Source organism: Triticum aestivum, chromosome 6D (assembly GCF_018294505.1).
Source record: "Triticum aestivum cultivar Chinese Spring chromosome 6D, IWGSC CS RefSeq v2.1, whole genome shotgun sequence".
NCBI lineage: Eukaryota > Viridiplantae > Streptophyta > Magnoliopsida > Poales > Poaceae > Triticum > Triticum aestivum.
The window spans coordinates 132,235,630-132,250,781 of NC_057811.1; the positions used below are offsets into that span (position 1 = coordinate 132,235,630).

At 45.9% G+C, this 15,152-nt stretch overlaps 2 protein-coding genes across 2 annotated transcripts; both read left to right on the forward strand.

Moving 5' to 3' along the window:
* Positions 1–104: 104 nt before the first annotated feature.
* On the forward strand, positions 105–6,798 carry LOC123144100 (calmodulin-binding protein 60 B). Its single transcript, XM_044563122.1, has 8 exons — positions 105–466; positions 1,781–1,856; positions 1,978–2,036; positions 3,443–3,936; positions 4,011–4,171; positions 4,250–4,453; positions 5,406–5,595; positions 5,821–6,798. Exons 1-8 carry the CDS (start codon positions 381–383, stop codon positions 6,390–6,392), a joined length of 1,842 nt encoding a protein of 613 aa, XP_044419057.1. The 5' UTR covers positions 105–380; the 3' UTR covers positions 6,393–6,798.
* Positions 6,799–8,277: 1,479 nt separating this feature from the next.
* On the forward strand, positions 8,278–12,160 carry LOC123144102 (CASP-like protein 2C4). Its single transcript, XM_044563127.1, has 3 exons — positions 8,278–8,678; positions 8,774–8,936; positions 11,705–12,160. The coding sequence occupies exons 1-3, from the start codon at positions 8,500–8,502 to the stop codon at positions 12,020–12,022; spliced, it is 660 nt and encodes a 219-aa protein (XP_044419062.1). The 5' UTR covers positions 8,278–8,499; the 3' UTR covers positions 12,023–12,160.
* Positions 12,161–15,152: the final 2,992 nt, after the last annotated feature.

Consider the following 15,152-nt stretch of genomic DNA (forward strand, 5'->3'; position numbering starts at 1 on the left):
AGAATATATTTAGGCCACCACGCCTGGGCCCGCGGACACGTCACCCGCCGGGCGGCGACGTCACACTGCCGCCGTGGGCCCCGCGCGCTTTTCGTCAGTGGATGGGTACAATCTCTATCTGTCTCGCCAAAAGGATCTCTGACCCATCCGCCCCGCGCCGACGCCGACGCGCCGTTGCCTTCTCTCCCCTCACCTCCCCGACCTCATCGCCGCGATCCACCTTCCTCCACCCGACCCCGAATCCAGCGCCCGGCCCAGGCGACCGCGGTCGATCGGCTCCTCCGGCTCGCCGAATCGGTGAAGCGGCGGCGGTCAGGCGGAATCTGGACGCGGGCCTCGCTCGATTCGGCGCGGGTGCCGGCTAGGGTTCGCTGACGGCGATGAACGAGAAGCGCGGGCTGGAAGCCGCCGCCGCCGGCGACGGCCGCCCTGAGGCCAAGCGGTCGCGACCCCCGGCTCTTGCCAGGTCAGGAATTCGTTCAGTTTTAGCACCCCTTTTAAGTGCGTGAGGTGATTTCCTTATAGTCGTGCCGGTTCAGCCGCGCGAGTGCTAGCCAGTGGAGTTGCTTGGGTCCGTATGCTGGATCGTTCAAAAGCCTTCGTGATTTAGCGCCGGCTTACGGTACTCTATGATTGGGATTTGGGAATTTGTGTCCAGATTTGTTGCTTGCGATTTGGTGCCGTCTGGCTGAAAATCTGCAGACATACTTGTTTTCTTTCATGGACACAAGGGGTGGTCAGGTTGTTATTAGCGGGGTGATGATTAGTCTTCTAGCTGCTGCGTCTAGCCATAACTTTGGAATTTCAGTTATGGTTTTGATAACCATGGGCGTTTTGAAGTGCCTTTTGGGATCACCACGTAGTACTAGGAAGAATTTGAGCTGGGATTGGTGTGACTTGCTGGGAAGTGCTGAATTCTTGGTAACTTGCTAACTTGGCAGTTAACTGTTGAGAGAAAGGACAAGATCCGTTATAAGTAGTTTCAGGAGCACGCTCGTGACCTTGTTATAGAAGGATGTACACTCAGGGACGCCTATGCTTACCATGGAAAACAATATAAGAAAAGTGGTATGCATCATCCAGCACACATACAGACAAAATCAAATTTAACTCCAGGCTTGTCATTCACTCTATTCTTTTGTTATAATATTTTAACCTCATGCACTTAAGTTAAGCAAATACATAAATTAGCACTCTGGCCATGTTAAAATTGTCTTATTTGCTATCTCATTGAACTTGTTCGTTTACAAAATACCCCAACTGGCCAACTGACAAGAATCTCCCTAGTTAATGGCAAGAACCATCTCTAAAGCGCTATCTCTGGGCGTCATGTTTATAAGCATAACCTCCATACCATTTTCCTATTTTTTTGAATAGCCAAAGCTTAACATTGTTTAGTGTGGCGATATGAACATATGAAAGCGTTTCCCGTTTGGCACATGGCACATTCTTGGTTGTGGTCTGTGTGAACTTGCGGTGTTGGATACTTAGATGTGCTACAGACTACATAAATCAGTGTAGGACAATTAAGAAGTATTATTTTACCATCTTTCATTAACAAGTGTGTCTCTTTTGCTTTCATGTATCTGTACTCGTAATTCTATTTCAAAATGCTAGAAGACTGTGAAGTGCTGTAACATTATGATGTTGAGTTGTGGCCTGTTGAATATTAGCTAAGTATTATCTTAAATGGTTTTACTGAACATTTTTTGTTGGGTTTACCTTTCAATTTGAACAGCATTAATCATGGTTTTTGTACTTATTCATTCTACTTGTACAGTGTTATTGTTGAAGCACTAAAGGTGGATAGTCTGCAGAGGCTTTGCTCATCATTGGAACCAATTCTCCGTAGAGTGGTAAGAACAAAGCAAGTATTAAAAAGGAATACTGTTATGACATATCTTTATGGAGTTGCAAAATGTATATTGTCATTTTGTGTTTCTTTCTGTTGGTTGTAATTTCGTATTTTGCTTGTAGGTTAGTGAAGAAGTGGAGCGCGCCTTGGGAAAACTTGGTCCTGCTGCAATCACTGGGAGGTATGAATCAAACCAACAATGAAGCAAATATATTAGTTTCTTTGTTAAAAAGTCAATATGTTACTTTCCGTTTAAGATGCACTGAACCGTTTGTTTGGTGCTTTCTCCATGTTGTGATACGTACCTGACACGGATATGCCTTATGTGGTATGTATCAAAGGTGTATCAGATTATTTTTGAAATATTTATGCACACTGTACATGGCTATGCAGCCCTCTGCCAGAAAAGAAAGCTCAGAGGACGGGGCGTCGACCCGTTGGCTGGGCAGCTGGGGTAGCTGCCAGCCCACCCGAGTTCGAGCCTCGGCTTTGACGCGGTTGCTCGCGAAGTTTCTCCTATAAAAAAAAGCCAATGAGGGTTAGCCCTTGGGTTGGTCTCATATTTTTTTTAGAAAAGAAAGCTCATCAAACAACCTAGGCATGACCTACCTTGACATAGGAGTATGCGAGCAGCCAAGCCATAGCTTACCTCTCCTATTGACACCCACATACATTCCTCCCCCATCGACAGGTCCATCTCTTGGCGTAAATGGGGCACAATCGGTTCCGTTCCGTTTATAATTTCTTTCTATGTTTCAATCTATAGACTCATGTTACACCTGACTTCAGGACTGCAATAAGGAAGCGGAATCTTTTCTTATGGTTGATTTGCATAGAAATTGAAGATACTTTATGTGGCTTATTATGTTTTACTTGGAGATCCCATGTGGTCAGTGTCAATTCTAGACTAGAGGAACTACACTATTGAATACTTCATAAGTTTTCAAATGTATATGTAGCTTTGTCAGTGTGTTAAGGAAAAAATCATGTACTCCCTCCGTCCGGAAATGGATGTATCTAGACGTATTTTAGTTTTAGATACATCCATTTTTATCCATTTCTCCGACAAGTATTTCCGGACGGAGGGAGTATCACCGTAGCCTAGTTTTTCCTTATACCTTCTAGTTGTGCACTTCATTCCTTTCAAAATAGATGTTCGTCTAGGGTTAGACATAGGAGTACCTCTTTTTCCTCCCCCAACACATGCGAGCAAAAGATGAACTATTTGGGAAGTGCAAACATCAGGAGAAGTTAACTAGCTCTATCTGCTACGACGTTGTTGACGGGAAAAAAGCAATTAAAGTGGCTAAAAATGTTTGGAGCTGCAGGAGGACATTATTTTGAAATGGAAGGAGTATGACACATAACACCCTTTCCTTACTGAATTGTAAAATATATCAATATAGTGCAAGTAACACATGATGGTCTTACAAGTAACTTGATGTTTGCGGTGTGCAATGTAATTTGGCTTCACGCATCATGCTATATCCTCGCAAAGTATGTAAACTTTGAGGCCTAAAAGGTGAAATGGCCTTCTTTGGGAGCCACCTTGATACTAATTATCTGCTACTGATTGGAATAATGCAGGTCTTCTCCAAAGCGAATTGAAGGTCCTGGTGGAAGAAATCTGCAACTCCAATTCAGGACAAGATTGTCCCTTCCCCTTTTTACCGGAGGAAAAGTTGAAGGGGAGCAGGGGGCTGCAATTCATGTTGTTTTGCTTGATACCGGCAATGGCTGTGTTGTATCATCTGGGCTGGAGGCGTCTGCCAAGCTTGATATTGTTGTTCTGGAAGGTGATTTCAACAATGAAGACGAGGAAGGCTGGACAGAGGAGGAATTTGACAGTCATATAGTGAAGGAGCGTGAGGGAAAACGACCTATTATAACTGGCGATATACAAGTCACACTGAAAGAAGGTGTTGGCACAATCGGGGAGTTCACGTTCACAGATAACTCTAGCTGGATAAGGAGTAGGAAATTCAGACTTGGTTTGAAAATTGCCTCAGGGTTTTGTGAGGGTGTTCGCATCCGTGAGGCAAAAACTGAAGCTTTCATGGTTAAGGACCATAGAGGAGAATGTAAGTTTTCTGTAATGGTAATCATGTGCTTCTGCTTGACATATGTCTGAACAATTTGAATTTCACTTCCTTAGTGTACAAGAAGCATTATCCACCTGCATTGAAGGATGAGGTCTGGAGGTTAGAGAAAATAGGAAAAGATGGGTCGTTCCATAAGAGGCTGAATAAATCTGGAATTTTAACTGTTGAAGATTTTCTTAGGCTTGTGGTTCGGGATCCACAGAAGCTGCGTACTGTAAGTTCGTTTCTTTTCCACGGCCTTTGATCTTTTGTTGTTTTAGTTCTAATTTGTAATACTGTTCTGTTGTTTTAGATCCTCGGAAGTGGCATGTCCAACAAGATGTGGGATTCCCTTGTTGAACATGCAAAAACCTGTGTCTTGAGTGGAAAATATTACATATACTATTCTGATGAGAACAGAACTGCTGGTGCTATTTTCAACGACCTCTATGCATTCTGTGGGCTAATTTCTGGCGAGCAATTCTATTCGTCTGAGAGTCTTGATGATGGCCAAAAGGTTTGTGCTATGGGCATTTGTTTGGGTGCATTTGATATCTAGTGTTATGTTTTGTTGAACTTAAATGTTGTTCCCATTCATTTTAACATGCACCCGTCCTAGATAATGCAATTAAATTTATTCTGTTTTGGAGTTTTGAAATTGGTATGCTCTCTGTTCCCAATTCTAGGGCGCTTTAGTTTGGGCGTCAATATTAAGGACTGTGGGCATGGACGTGATTAGTTGAGAGTTGGTCGATTTTGCTCTCACACTCGTCTGAGAAGTTCATCTCATGCAGAGTCTGCATACCTTTGCTCGCCCTGATCTCTGCTCACCAATAGTCCGCCTACCATTGAACAGGCTACATGGAAGGAGATGTCCCAGAGATTTTGTTTCCAGTATATGGTCGGGACGTTTAGATTTTGGAACTTGAGGGATTGTTAGCGCTTTTACTATGGTAGGGGAACAGGAACGTCACGTAAACGGGAGTATTATCAGGAGAAAGGAGGAGAAAAACCTCCAGGGCCCTAGATCTGGGAAAAGACGCCCAAGAAACAGCGATTGAGGGAGTAATATGTTGAGGTCTGACTTCATCTTATATCACATTGGTCTTGATCTGTCCACACACCCTTTATATTCAAGAATGATGGCCATGGACAATGTGTATTAACTACTATGTATTAAATTTCTGGTACAGTTATATGTTTTTAACGCACTGAATGCTCATTAGGTACGTTAAACCCTTAGGTATAGCCAGTTTCTCCAATGTATAATAGTTTTTCTGGCCTTCCTATTAACTGCAGTAATTTCTGAGATGTGCTACACTATGCTTAGGTGTGTTTAAGTAATCTGGGGCACTTGTTTATTTTTCATTTTTTCAAGGAGTGAGTTCGGCTTTCTCTGCTCTAATCAGCAGAAGTGTTTTTCTTAAACATAAAATCTTGACTGATTAGAATGTTATTGTTTGCGACAGCATTTTGCTGATGGGCTGGTGAAGAAAGCATATGATAATTGGATGTATGTTATTGAATATGATGGCAAAGCTCTCTTGAACCCTAAACCAAAGAAAAAGGCTGCATTAACTAATCAAGCTGAGGCTCGTGCTCCTGCTGCATATGTACAGCGCATTTCTTCAACGAGTATGCCAGGACCATCTACAACAGGTAAGCACACAAGTGCTTAGATACAAAATTCTAAGTATTTTTGCCATTTTATTTCTGAAGTAGGAAAATATGACTTAATGCGTTGGAAAAACTGAAACATTGATTTTGGATATAAATATATACATACAAATAAAGCAAAGGGTGTATGAGATGTATGAATATTTCATGATGTCACTCTGGAATAGCAGTTTCTCAAAACCATATGTTTTGTTTCATTCATTTCAGGCACAAATGGTTCTATAGGGTATGATGGCAACCAGACAGCAACACAGTCTGTTCAGCTTCAGAGTTCATCTGCTAATATGCCTGTGCCATATGATGACGCCTTTCCATTTTTGCCGCATACCATGTTGATGGGGTCTAATCAGGGAACAGCAAGTGATGGCATGGGTCTGGAACTCGGCCAGTTGCATCACACAATTTCTCAAGGCCATCCAATTCAGCCAGCAAATGTCGGCTACGATAATTGGCATCACAACCGTGATGGTCAGTATGCTGATGATTTCACTGAAGACATTCGCCTAAAAAGCCACCAACTGCTCGAGGGTGACGACATGCAGCAGCTGCTCAGGGTCTTCAATATGGGCGGAGCTTCTACTGGTTTGCCAGACGAAACGTTTTCCTTCCCTTACATGCAATCTCCATTGCCAAATCCAGGCTTCGAAGGTGAGCCCAGCCGTCCATCGGGCAAAGCCGTTGTCGGGTGGCTCAAGATAAAGGCTGCTATGAGATGGGGAATATTTGTCAGGAAGAAAGCTGCCGAAAGAAGGGCGCAGATTGTTGAGCTGGAGGATTAAGATCTCGGCGTGTGCTCACCGTTAGACGTTACTGTTGAAATCTCAAATACCAGCTGCTGTTGCTGCGAACTAGTTCTTTGGCTCACATATTCGTCGTGATTGCCATTAGAACTAGTTTTCTGTAAATCTACAGCGAGTAGCTCTGCTACCTTGTAAAAAAAATGTCTACTCGCTTCTTTGTATAATTTCAACATAAATTCTTGTTTAGCTTGTTCCCGTTTAGCTTAATTTGTGCAGAATATTACTGTAGAAGACGGTGTGAATTGATGTTGACAGACATGTATTATGCTTTTGTGGCCATTAATCGGTTGGGGTCCATAACTTCTGGGAGAACGTTTTTGTAAAGCTAAAATTGTTTTGTTGTAGTGGACCATCGGCATTAATTATTATTGGCCTCTTTTGTCAAGTGATCATACAGTGAGTATTTGTTGCAATCAAGTATGCCATTTATGAGAAGTTGAGCTGAAGGGACGTGGACATCTTCTAGTCGAATGGAGGGCAAACTGGAGCACACATCTTTTCCTTTTCAAAAATATCAATTAGTATTTTTTTTTTCGAAAATGTAGTCAACGAATGCCAGCTTACGGACGGAAGGTACGGAGGTACGTGTCCACACTTTTTGTTGGCATCAGGTACGTGTCCACACCTAATTAGCCCCTATCCCCCCTGATTTTTCTTCTAAGCCTTCACCTCAGTCCGATACCTTTCCTCCCTAATTAGTAGATGTAGCGTCTTTTTCTTTTTGAAGTTTTTAATCATGGTTTGATTTTTCTTTTTGAAGTTGCTATGTATCTTATTCGAGGTGGTTGACGCTTCATGCATTCTCGTTGACGCTCAAAGCTGCGAAGGCTACCCGTAACTGTAAACAAACGAAGATGGCTACACCGCCATCCACGCCATGATCACAATCTCTGTCAATGTAGCATATAAGTTCGAGTAACGCATGTACTATTACAAGCATAAACTATGATGGCTAGAGAGGTAAAAATGGGAACCTTGTTCTGCATATTTTAGAGTAGTGAAGTTCATACACTACATAATTATTTGGATAACTACTTTCACCATGGGTGAATTCCAATATCAGTTGTACAACTTTCTTATACAAAATAGGATTCTGGATTGCTCTTCACTTCATCCAACTTATCTGGTTAATTCCAAAATAGCATCAACTTGGTTCGCTTAGTTGTGAGCCTATTTTCATATGCTCATGAGTTCGAGCTTTGAATTTTTCATTTGTCTTTCTTCAGTTTGCTGCCTGAAACTCTGCTAATCGCAATCAGACCGTGCCTGTAGATATATGATCACTATATAAAAGATCCGCAGGACAATCCCATATGGGATCCAGGTGGCACAAAATCATTGTCAATACTATTGCGGCGGTAACAATTGTAAAATTTACCATGCAGAATATGTAATGACATGGCAGAGAATAAAATAAATAGGGAGAGCTCACTTGTATGCTCATATGCCAGCAAGCCAAGCACAAACTCTTGGTGAAAAGATATGTATGCTACCTCCATCCGGAATTACTTGACCGCTGAAACAACATCATCAAGTAATTCCGGACGGAGGTACTATGTTTTATTATTCTGCCTATAGCTCAACTTAAAATGCACGTGATTAGAGCAACTGTGTAGTGCATTATTGGCTGATGACATAGACACTAGTACTACCCATAATGAAGCTCACAATTTGTTGGACATGCTCTAGGCCATTCTGCCTAAAGCTGCCCCACGGTCATAAGTATATGTAGTTATAAGGTATAGTGAAGCCCATGAAATTCAACACAATTTGGTGAGAAATTTTAAATCCCATACATGGTGGCCTCAACGCTCACGTACTTTCATTTCAAGCCTTTTGCACCGCCACAGCCCCATTGATGGAACCGAATGGATCCGTGATATAAGTACGCGCGCTGGCCCAACGCTTTCCGCGCGCGCGCGGGACCAACGCCCGCTACCCCGCTACCCCGCAAGAGCGTACGCGTCCGTCCGGCTCCACAAAGCTCCTCAAACCGTTGGCCAGGCAGCTCGGCTCCGCCACCGCGCTCCGCGGCGAGGCAGAGACCCAGCGAGCGAGGCTCGACCGGCCGCGCTAGCCGGGCGGCATGGGGGCGGTGGCGAGGCTGCAGGCGGCGGTGACGTCGGACAGGGCGGAGAGCCTCCTCCGGGGCGCGTGCGCGGCGGCGTCGGCGGCGTCCGCGCTGCTCCTGGGCCTGAGCGCGCAGACCAAGACGGTGCTCTTCGTCCGGAAGAAGGCCGTGCCCAAGGACGTGGAGGCCCTCTGGTACGTCCATGTTCGGTCACAGACGTACGTACGGCCAAGCTTTCACCGATCCTGATCACTGATCGCTCGCCTCGGATACTCGCTGTGCGTGCCAGGGTGCTGATCGTGGCGGCGGCCGTGGCCGCGGGGTACCACGCGGCGCGGCTCCTCAAGCGGCTCTGCTCCGGCGGCCGCTTCGCCGGCGGCCGCTTCGCCGGCGGCGAGGACGGCCGGGGCTGCGCCAGGGCGGTCGCGTGGGCGTGTTTCCTCCTCGACAAGGTAACCAACCAACTGATTAATTCCCGTTGAATTGATTTTGCTTCCGCGAAACACAGCCGGGGAACAGAGGCAACCTGTAGCTTCATCAACTAGACCAGATCACCGGAGAGTCGTGGTGAGTGCAGGAAGGAAGGAGGAAACAGGCCGGACGCGTGCGCGCGCTTGGCGCCCAACCGTTTCCCATTAATACGCATCGAGTGGAATTATCGTGAGCCGGCTACAGCGACGGGCGGGTGCGCTGCGCGTGGGCACTGCGCGGTCGCCTTTCGCCACGGCTAGGTAGCAGCAGGAGGACGGTAATGGTGGATGTGGATTTTTCTGACTGTCGTTTTTGATCGGACAGCCGAGCCTTGGCCAATTAAGGCCTCACTTCCTTCGTTTTCTCTGTCGACCGCCGTTCCATTTCCGCCACATTTCCTTTTATCGGTCGGGAAACTGAACCGAGACAGCCTTGCTTCGCAAGCACTCCATGTCGCTTTTAAGTTCCTAATTCTATCCTATCCATGGGACATGGTTTTTCGACGTCTGATGAATCACGCCTACTCAACTGTTCCCCTGTGAAGTTCACGTCTTAAAGATAACAATCCGGCACGACATGTCGGCACTGAACGGCGGAGAAGAGTGTCGCTGATGTGATGTGCTCGCCATACATAATTCCGTATTACAGTACATCGTTTGATGGAGAGGGAGGGTCATAACTCATGCGGTTGCAACCGTAACGGGGTCGTTTCTCAAACTTAACTCGCGACGCGTAACAAGAGTCTTGATGGACTGATGGCCGCACTGCTAACGGCAACAGCAGAATACATTAAGAGCAACTTCCGTAGACTAGTCATATTGGGCCCATAATAATCATCAATATGAAAATTTTGACTGAAAACAGCTCTACTAGAGCTGTCGTTCCGTTCTCGGTCGCCATTATGTAGCGTGCTTCGTATACGACCCGCGAGCCTTCATATTTGAGGGAGCTGCTATCTCGCGCGCGCGCTGCAACGCGCGATTTCCGACAGGCCACGCTTTCTCTTTTTAGCAATTCTGGCTATATCGTTTGAGGTAAATCTGGCCTCACCCCGGGCCCCACCCGTTGAAATAGGGGGGGGGGGGTGAGATTTAGTTTTTACGGGAGAAAGAGTAGGGAGGGTCGAACGGTGTACGCGCACATGTGGGCTGAATCATAAACGTGGGTGGGCCCATCTTTCGTTAGCTTTCGACAGCGCGATGGAAGAGATCCCTCGTTGGAGCGCTCGCTCGTGAAGGAGCGTTTCCGCATATTTGAAGGATGTGGAGTTGAAATGGGACAGCCTTCATCTGTTCCGCTCAGGTGGGAGGGTAGTTTCAACTCCCTCCTCGTCCTCCGGTGTGACCCGTCATTTTCATCCGTCAATATCGCAGACTGCAGAAGATGCCATGGCATCACAAAGTGTGTCAATTAATGGTGGTCGGTTGCGTGCCAATTGCCCGTGTCCATTAACATCATGTTTTCAACCATATTTTCGGGCCATCCGCCACTCTTTTTGCGCAATCCGTCGCCCGCGGCTACAAAAAGACTGTCGCAATGGACGAATAGCTCACAAGCTCCAGTTCTCGTATCGATGGCCAAATAGCTCTTACCCCGCAGCCCACAACCTCCACTTCCCTCTCATCATCGCCATGCTGCTTCCTTGTTCGAACTGTGTGCCACTCTCGGGGAAGAAGAACGGAACGAGGTGACGACAAAGGAGGTGGTCGACCTCATCGCCCAGGAGAAGGAGGAGGATCACCTTTACATGGTGGAGGCCATGAAGGAGGATCTCGCCCTCGATGAGTGGTCGGATTAGAATACGAAAACAGACCCCATCGAGTTCAACTCGCACGACAGCTATGAGCTGAGCCCGTCTGACCAGGAGAGCGCTTGCCCACACAGCTCATATCGACCACAACGTGCTCCCCTTCACCTCACTGTGAAGGAGGCATGTGATGAGCGGTACGAGGCCTACACCTCAGCCATCCACCCCTGGCGAAATCTTCAAGCATACCGCCACCAGAAGGTTGTGTGGGTGACCACGGCGTCAGGCTCCATTACAAGGAGAAGCAGGCAGACTTTGGCGGGGAAGAGGGAGCGCATCAGATGGTGCTCATTCAACATGAACATGGTGACATTTACCGAGACGGGTCACGCCCTACTGGGCATTCCTCTTGAAAATGCCGTCTCCAACCTCGATGATGACAGGTAGGAACGGATGAAGATGAGGTAGCTGGACCGGCACACCGCCATGCCTAGATGATGAGGCGAGTCGTCACATATGCATATGCTCCGTGCACTGCATTCACCATGGTCATGGTGGGGAGCAACTAGTGCTTCTTTCAAGACGTAAAAAATTATCCGTTTCATACAAAAATCTCATCGAAATACATTACAAACAACTCCGTTAGGAATGCATCAGATGTATACATTGACATATGCAACCGAGAAAACATGATGGAATTGAAACATGGAATTTATGTAAAGGTAATTATTTTATAAAATGTTATGTGAGCAATTACGCAATTAGGAGGGTGACAAGTGCAAGACTAATTACAAGATGTATGGCCTGCTTTAAACTTTGATAAAGATCAACAATACTTGTGTTTAGTACCTCCATACGAATTTCAGAAATAAACATCGAACCGGCAACTAGGCGAGCTGTGACTTGTTTTGGCACTTAAAATGGAGTTGTAAAAAAAGGAAGTGTATTTTTTTAGGGAAGGAAGTGTATTTTGTTGACACATGTAATAATTTAATTTTGCAGGGGTGTGCGTACGTGGTGTTCGCGAGCGCCGTCGCGGCGCTGCAAGCATGCTTTGTGGCACTGACGGGCGTGGAGCCCCTGCAGTGGAGCAGGCTCTGCAACATCTATACCCGCTTCTGCGTGCAGGGCGCCTTCGGCATGGTTTGCGGCCTCGCGGCCGCCGTCGGCATGGCCCTCCTCTCCGTCTTCTCCGCCCGCGATCTCTTCCGGCTCTACTCGCCGGCTGGGCGCAGGCAGGCGCGGCTGAGATCGGAATCAAGTCAGACAGGCCTCATAAGTAAAAATGAGATGACCAGAGGAAGCGCGGGAGATGATTAGGTTCCTTTAAAAATTCTCATCGCCTTGCTGTTAGTAGGTCGCAAGGTCTGACACTGCATACTGCAAGATTATATAAATACAAAGTGAAGTTGAATCATTTGAGAACAGGCAAAGAAAATTAAGTGGCGATTGTTTCTACGTATTCGTGATCATTTATATAGTCGTTTTTCTTTTCAAGGAATCGACCGGGGGGTGGGGGTAGAGTACAAGACTAATTACGAATATTCAGAAAGGCCTTTGCAGTCCTTGTGTCCCATATCTTCCAAAGAATGAGCATGAAGATGAAGTTTTTTTTTTTGAAGATAGAGGATGAAGCTCCAAACAGGTGATCGACCATTGGTGGTGGAGAGATCCCTAGGCATTGTGTCACACCTTGTGTTTTGCATAACTCCACTAAAGATAATAATGGCCATTAGTTAGGGTCATCAAAATTTTCTTGAAATAATATTGCTCTGTTTATTGGGTTGCCAGTTCAACCAAATGATGCGTGCCAAAGGGAGGGAAGAGCACATCCATCCCATGGGCAAGCTTGTGCATGTATGTTCTGCACACGTACCAATCCCAATTGGAAACACAATATTGATTCGCAAAAGAAAACTCAACTAAATGATTCTAGAGTAATTATTTTTCTATCCATACAAAATGAATATCCTTTAGACATTTCCTGAAAAAGAATTTGGTTTGGACCCTCCATTTAAGTGCAAGAAATTCATTCTCGTAATGTACTACTAGTAGTATTTTTTTTGTAAATAAAAGAACTGCTGATTCTTAGTGTGATGGGAATTTAGTGTGTACACATTTTTTTTCTTCTTAAAAAAATGTAAAAATGTGCTTAACTGAGGTCTACGCGTCATCGGTGGTGCACACCTTAGAGCATCTACAGGCAGGCACCCTAAACCGGCCTCAAACGCTCGGGCGGCCCGTCTGGTCATTGACCGGTCATGATTTTTCGACCCAGACGGCCCCCTCAAACGGGCCTCAAACGCCTGGGCTGACAGCACCCCTCATATCCAGTCCAAATAAGGGGCGGATATGGGCGCCTGGGCCCGTTTGCCACATCAGCCCGGCCCACCCTGACCCCACAAATATTCCCACATCCAGAAAATCCTAGACAACGGTCAATCTGAAATCCAATTCATTCCCGTCTCCGTCCACTCCACTTCCGATCCCCTCCCTCCGATATGATGGCCGGCGAACGGAACCAGCGGCGGATCCAGTTTAGAATCCTACGGGTCGAACATCGACGTGGAGGAGGTGGCCCTCCGTATCGCATTGCGGAGGTCGCTACTCGAGCAAGGCGGCCCCGACAGCGGCGGATCTTCTTCCTCAGCGCCCGTCGCCCATCGACGCAGCGCCGACGACATCGCCGACCCTTCGCTCCGCCAGGTACGCCGCCCGCCTCCACCATCCTCTGGTCCGGCAGTGGTACCCAGCCATCGCTGGGTTCTCGTGCCCACGCTGATGCTGACGCGCACGCGGACGCCCGAGTCCGAGGCACGTGCAGCCTGAAGGAAATATGTCCTAGAGGCAATAATAAAGTTGTTATTTATATTTCCTTATATCATGATAAATGTTTATTATTCATGCTAGAATTGTATTAACCGAAAACTTGATACATGTGAGAATACATAGACAAAACAAAGTGTCCCTAGTATGCCTCTACTAGACTAGCTCGTTAATCAAAGATGGTTAAGTTTCCTGACCATAGACATGTGTTGTCATTTGATGAACGGGATCACATCATTAGAGAATGATGTGATGGACAAGACCCATCCGTTAGCTTAGCATAATGGTCGTATAGTTTTATTGCTAATGCTTTCATCATGACTTATACATGTTCATCTGACTATGAGATTATGCAACTCCCGAATACCGAAGGAACACCGTGTGTGCTATCAAACGTCACAACGTAACTGGGTGATTATAAAGATGCTCTACAGGTGTCTCCGATGGTGTTTGTTGAGTTGGCATATATCGAGATTAGGATTTGTCACTCCGTGTATCAGAGAGGTATCTCTGGGCCACTCGGTAATGATCATCACTATAAGCCTTGCAAGCAATGTGACTAACACTACTGCAGGATGCTGCTAACGCGACACTACGATCAGAGACCCTTCGATGTAACTGTGTGCGATGCCATAATCGCAAACAATGGTGTAAAAAAATAGTCAAAAAATGTGCAAAACGTTTGCGATGACGGATGCATCAAACACGGTTCAGATTTTAGTTGCGTGTGCGATTCAGGGCATACAGTTCAGTTCAATTAACCGTTTTCGATGAGGAGGAACAAAAGAAACGGACAGCCAGATGAAGGTGTGTGTGATGTACAGCATACAGTTCATTCAGATGAACTGTTTGCGATTAGGCAACACAAACGAAACGGTCAGCCAGATCAAGGTGTGTGTGATGTACAGCATACAGTTCACTCGGATGAACTGTTTGTGATTAGGCAACACACAAAAAACAGTCCGCCAGATCAAGGTGTGTGCGATGTACGATATGCGGTTCACCCGGATGAACTGTTTGCGTTGAGACAAGAGAACAGAAATGGTTCAATATAATAAATACCATAAATATAGGTTCAAATTCAAAGACTACAACACCCAAATTCATACATTGCATGCTGCATCATTTCTGAAAAGGGATCAACCGCTGACAAGTCATGTATGGGTTTGACACGATAACTTTCAATTGCTTTGCCATATGATCTTCCAATATGAAGTTTGGCATTTTTGGAGGCACTTCCATTCCACAGTACCAGCCGGCTCTGATAATCATACCATTTATCTTTCCTAATGAAATGCATGTTCAACCTCAGTACCTTCAGCACCTTTGCTCTGGAAAGAAAGAACCTGGCGAGTGTAATCTCCGGTGGGGTCCCTCGATAGGAGTTCAAAATAATATTGGAGAGATGCAGATCTAGGCATTTGATGTGATTGTCGTTATAAACATCTTCCACCGGGCCTAATATGCACTGCAAAAGAAGAGAACGTGTTAGTGCCTACATGCAGTTTTGAACACTGCTACACGCCCATTTGGTTTGCAGGATTTGTAAAATGCACCAACGTGCCATCTTCGATCTGGCATGATTAACATGGGCATTTGATTACAATCTAGAACATGTAGCCTT

Excerpts from the sequence above, each read along its gene's own strand:
- LOC123144100 (XM_044563122.1), top strand. The coding sequence starts at position 381 with ATGAACGAGAAGCGCGGGCTGGAAGCCGCCGCCGCCGGCGACGGCCGC. Across the intron at positions 4,172-4,249 it reads ATCCACAGAAGCTGCGTACT|ATCCTCGGAAGTGGCATGTC; the intron begins GTAAGTTCGTTT and ends CTGTTGTTTTAG. Across the intron at positions 4,454-5,405 it reads GTCTTGATGATGGCCAAAAG|CATTTTGCTGATGGGCTGGT; the intron begins GTTTGTGCTATG and ends TGTTTGCGACAG.
- LOC123144102 (XM_044563127.1), top strand. The coding sequence starts at position 8,500 with ATGGGGGCGGTGGCGAGGCTGCAGGCGGCGGTGACGTCGGACAGGGCG. Across the intron at positions 8,679-8,773 it reads AAGGACGTGGAGGCCCTCTG|GGTGCTGATCGTGGCGGCGG; the intron begins GTACGTCCATGT and ends TGTGCGTGCCAG. Across the intron at positions 8,937-11,704 it reads CGTGTTTCCTCCTCGACAAG|GGGTGTGCGTACGTGGTGTT; the intron begins GTAACCAACCAA and ends TTAATTTTGCAG.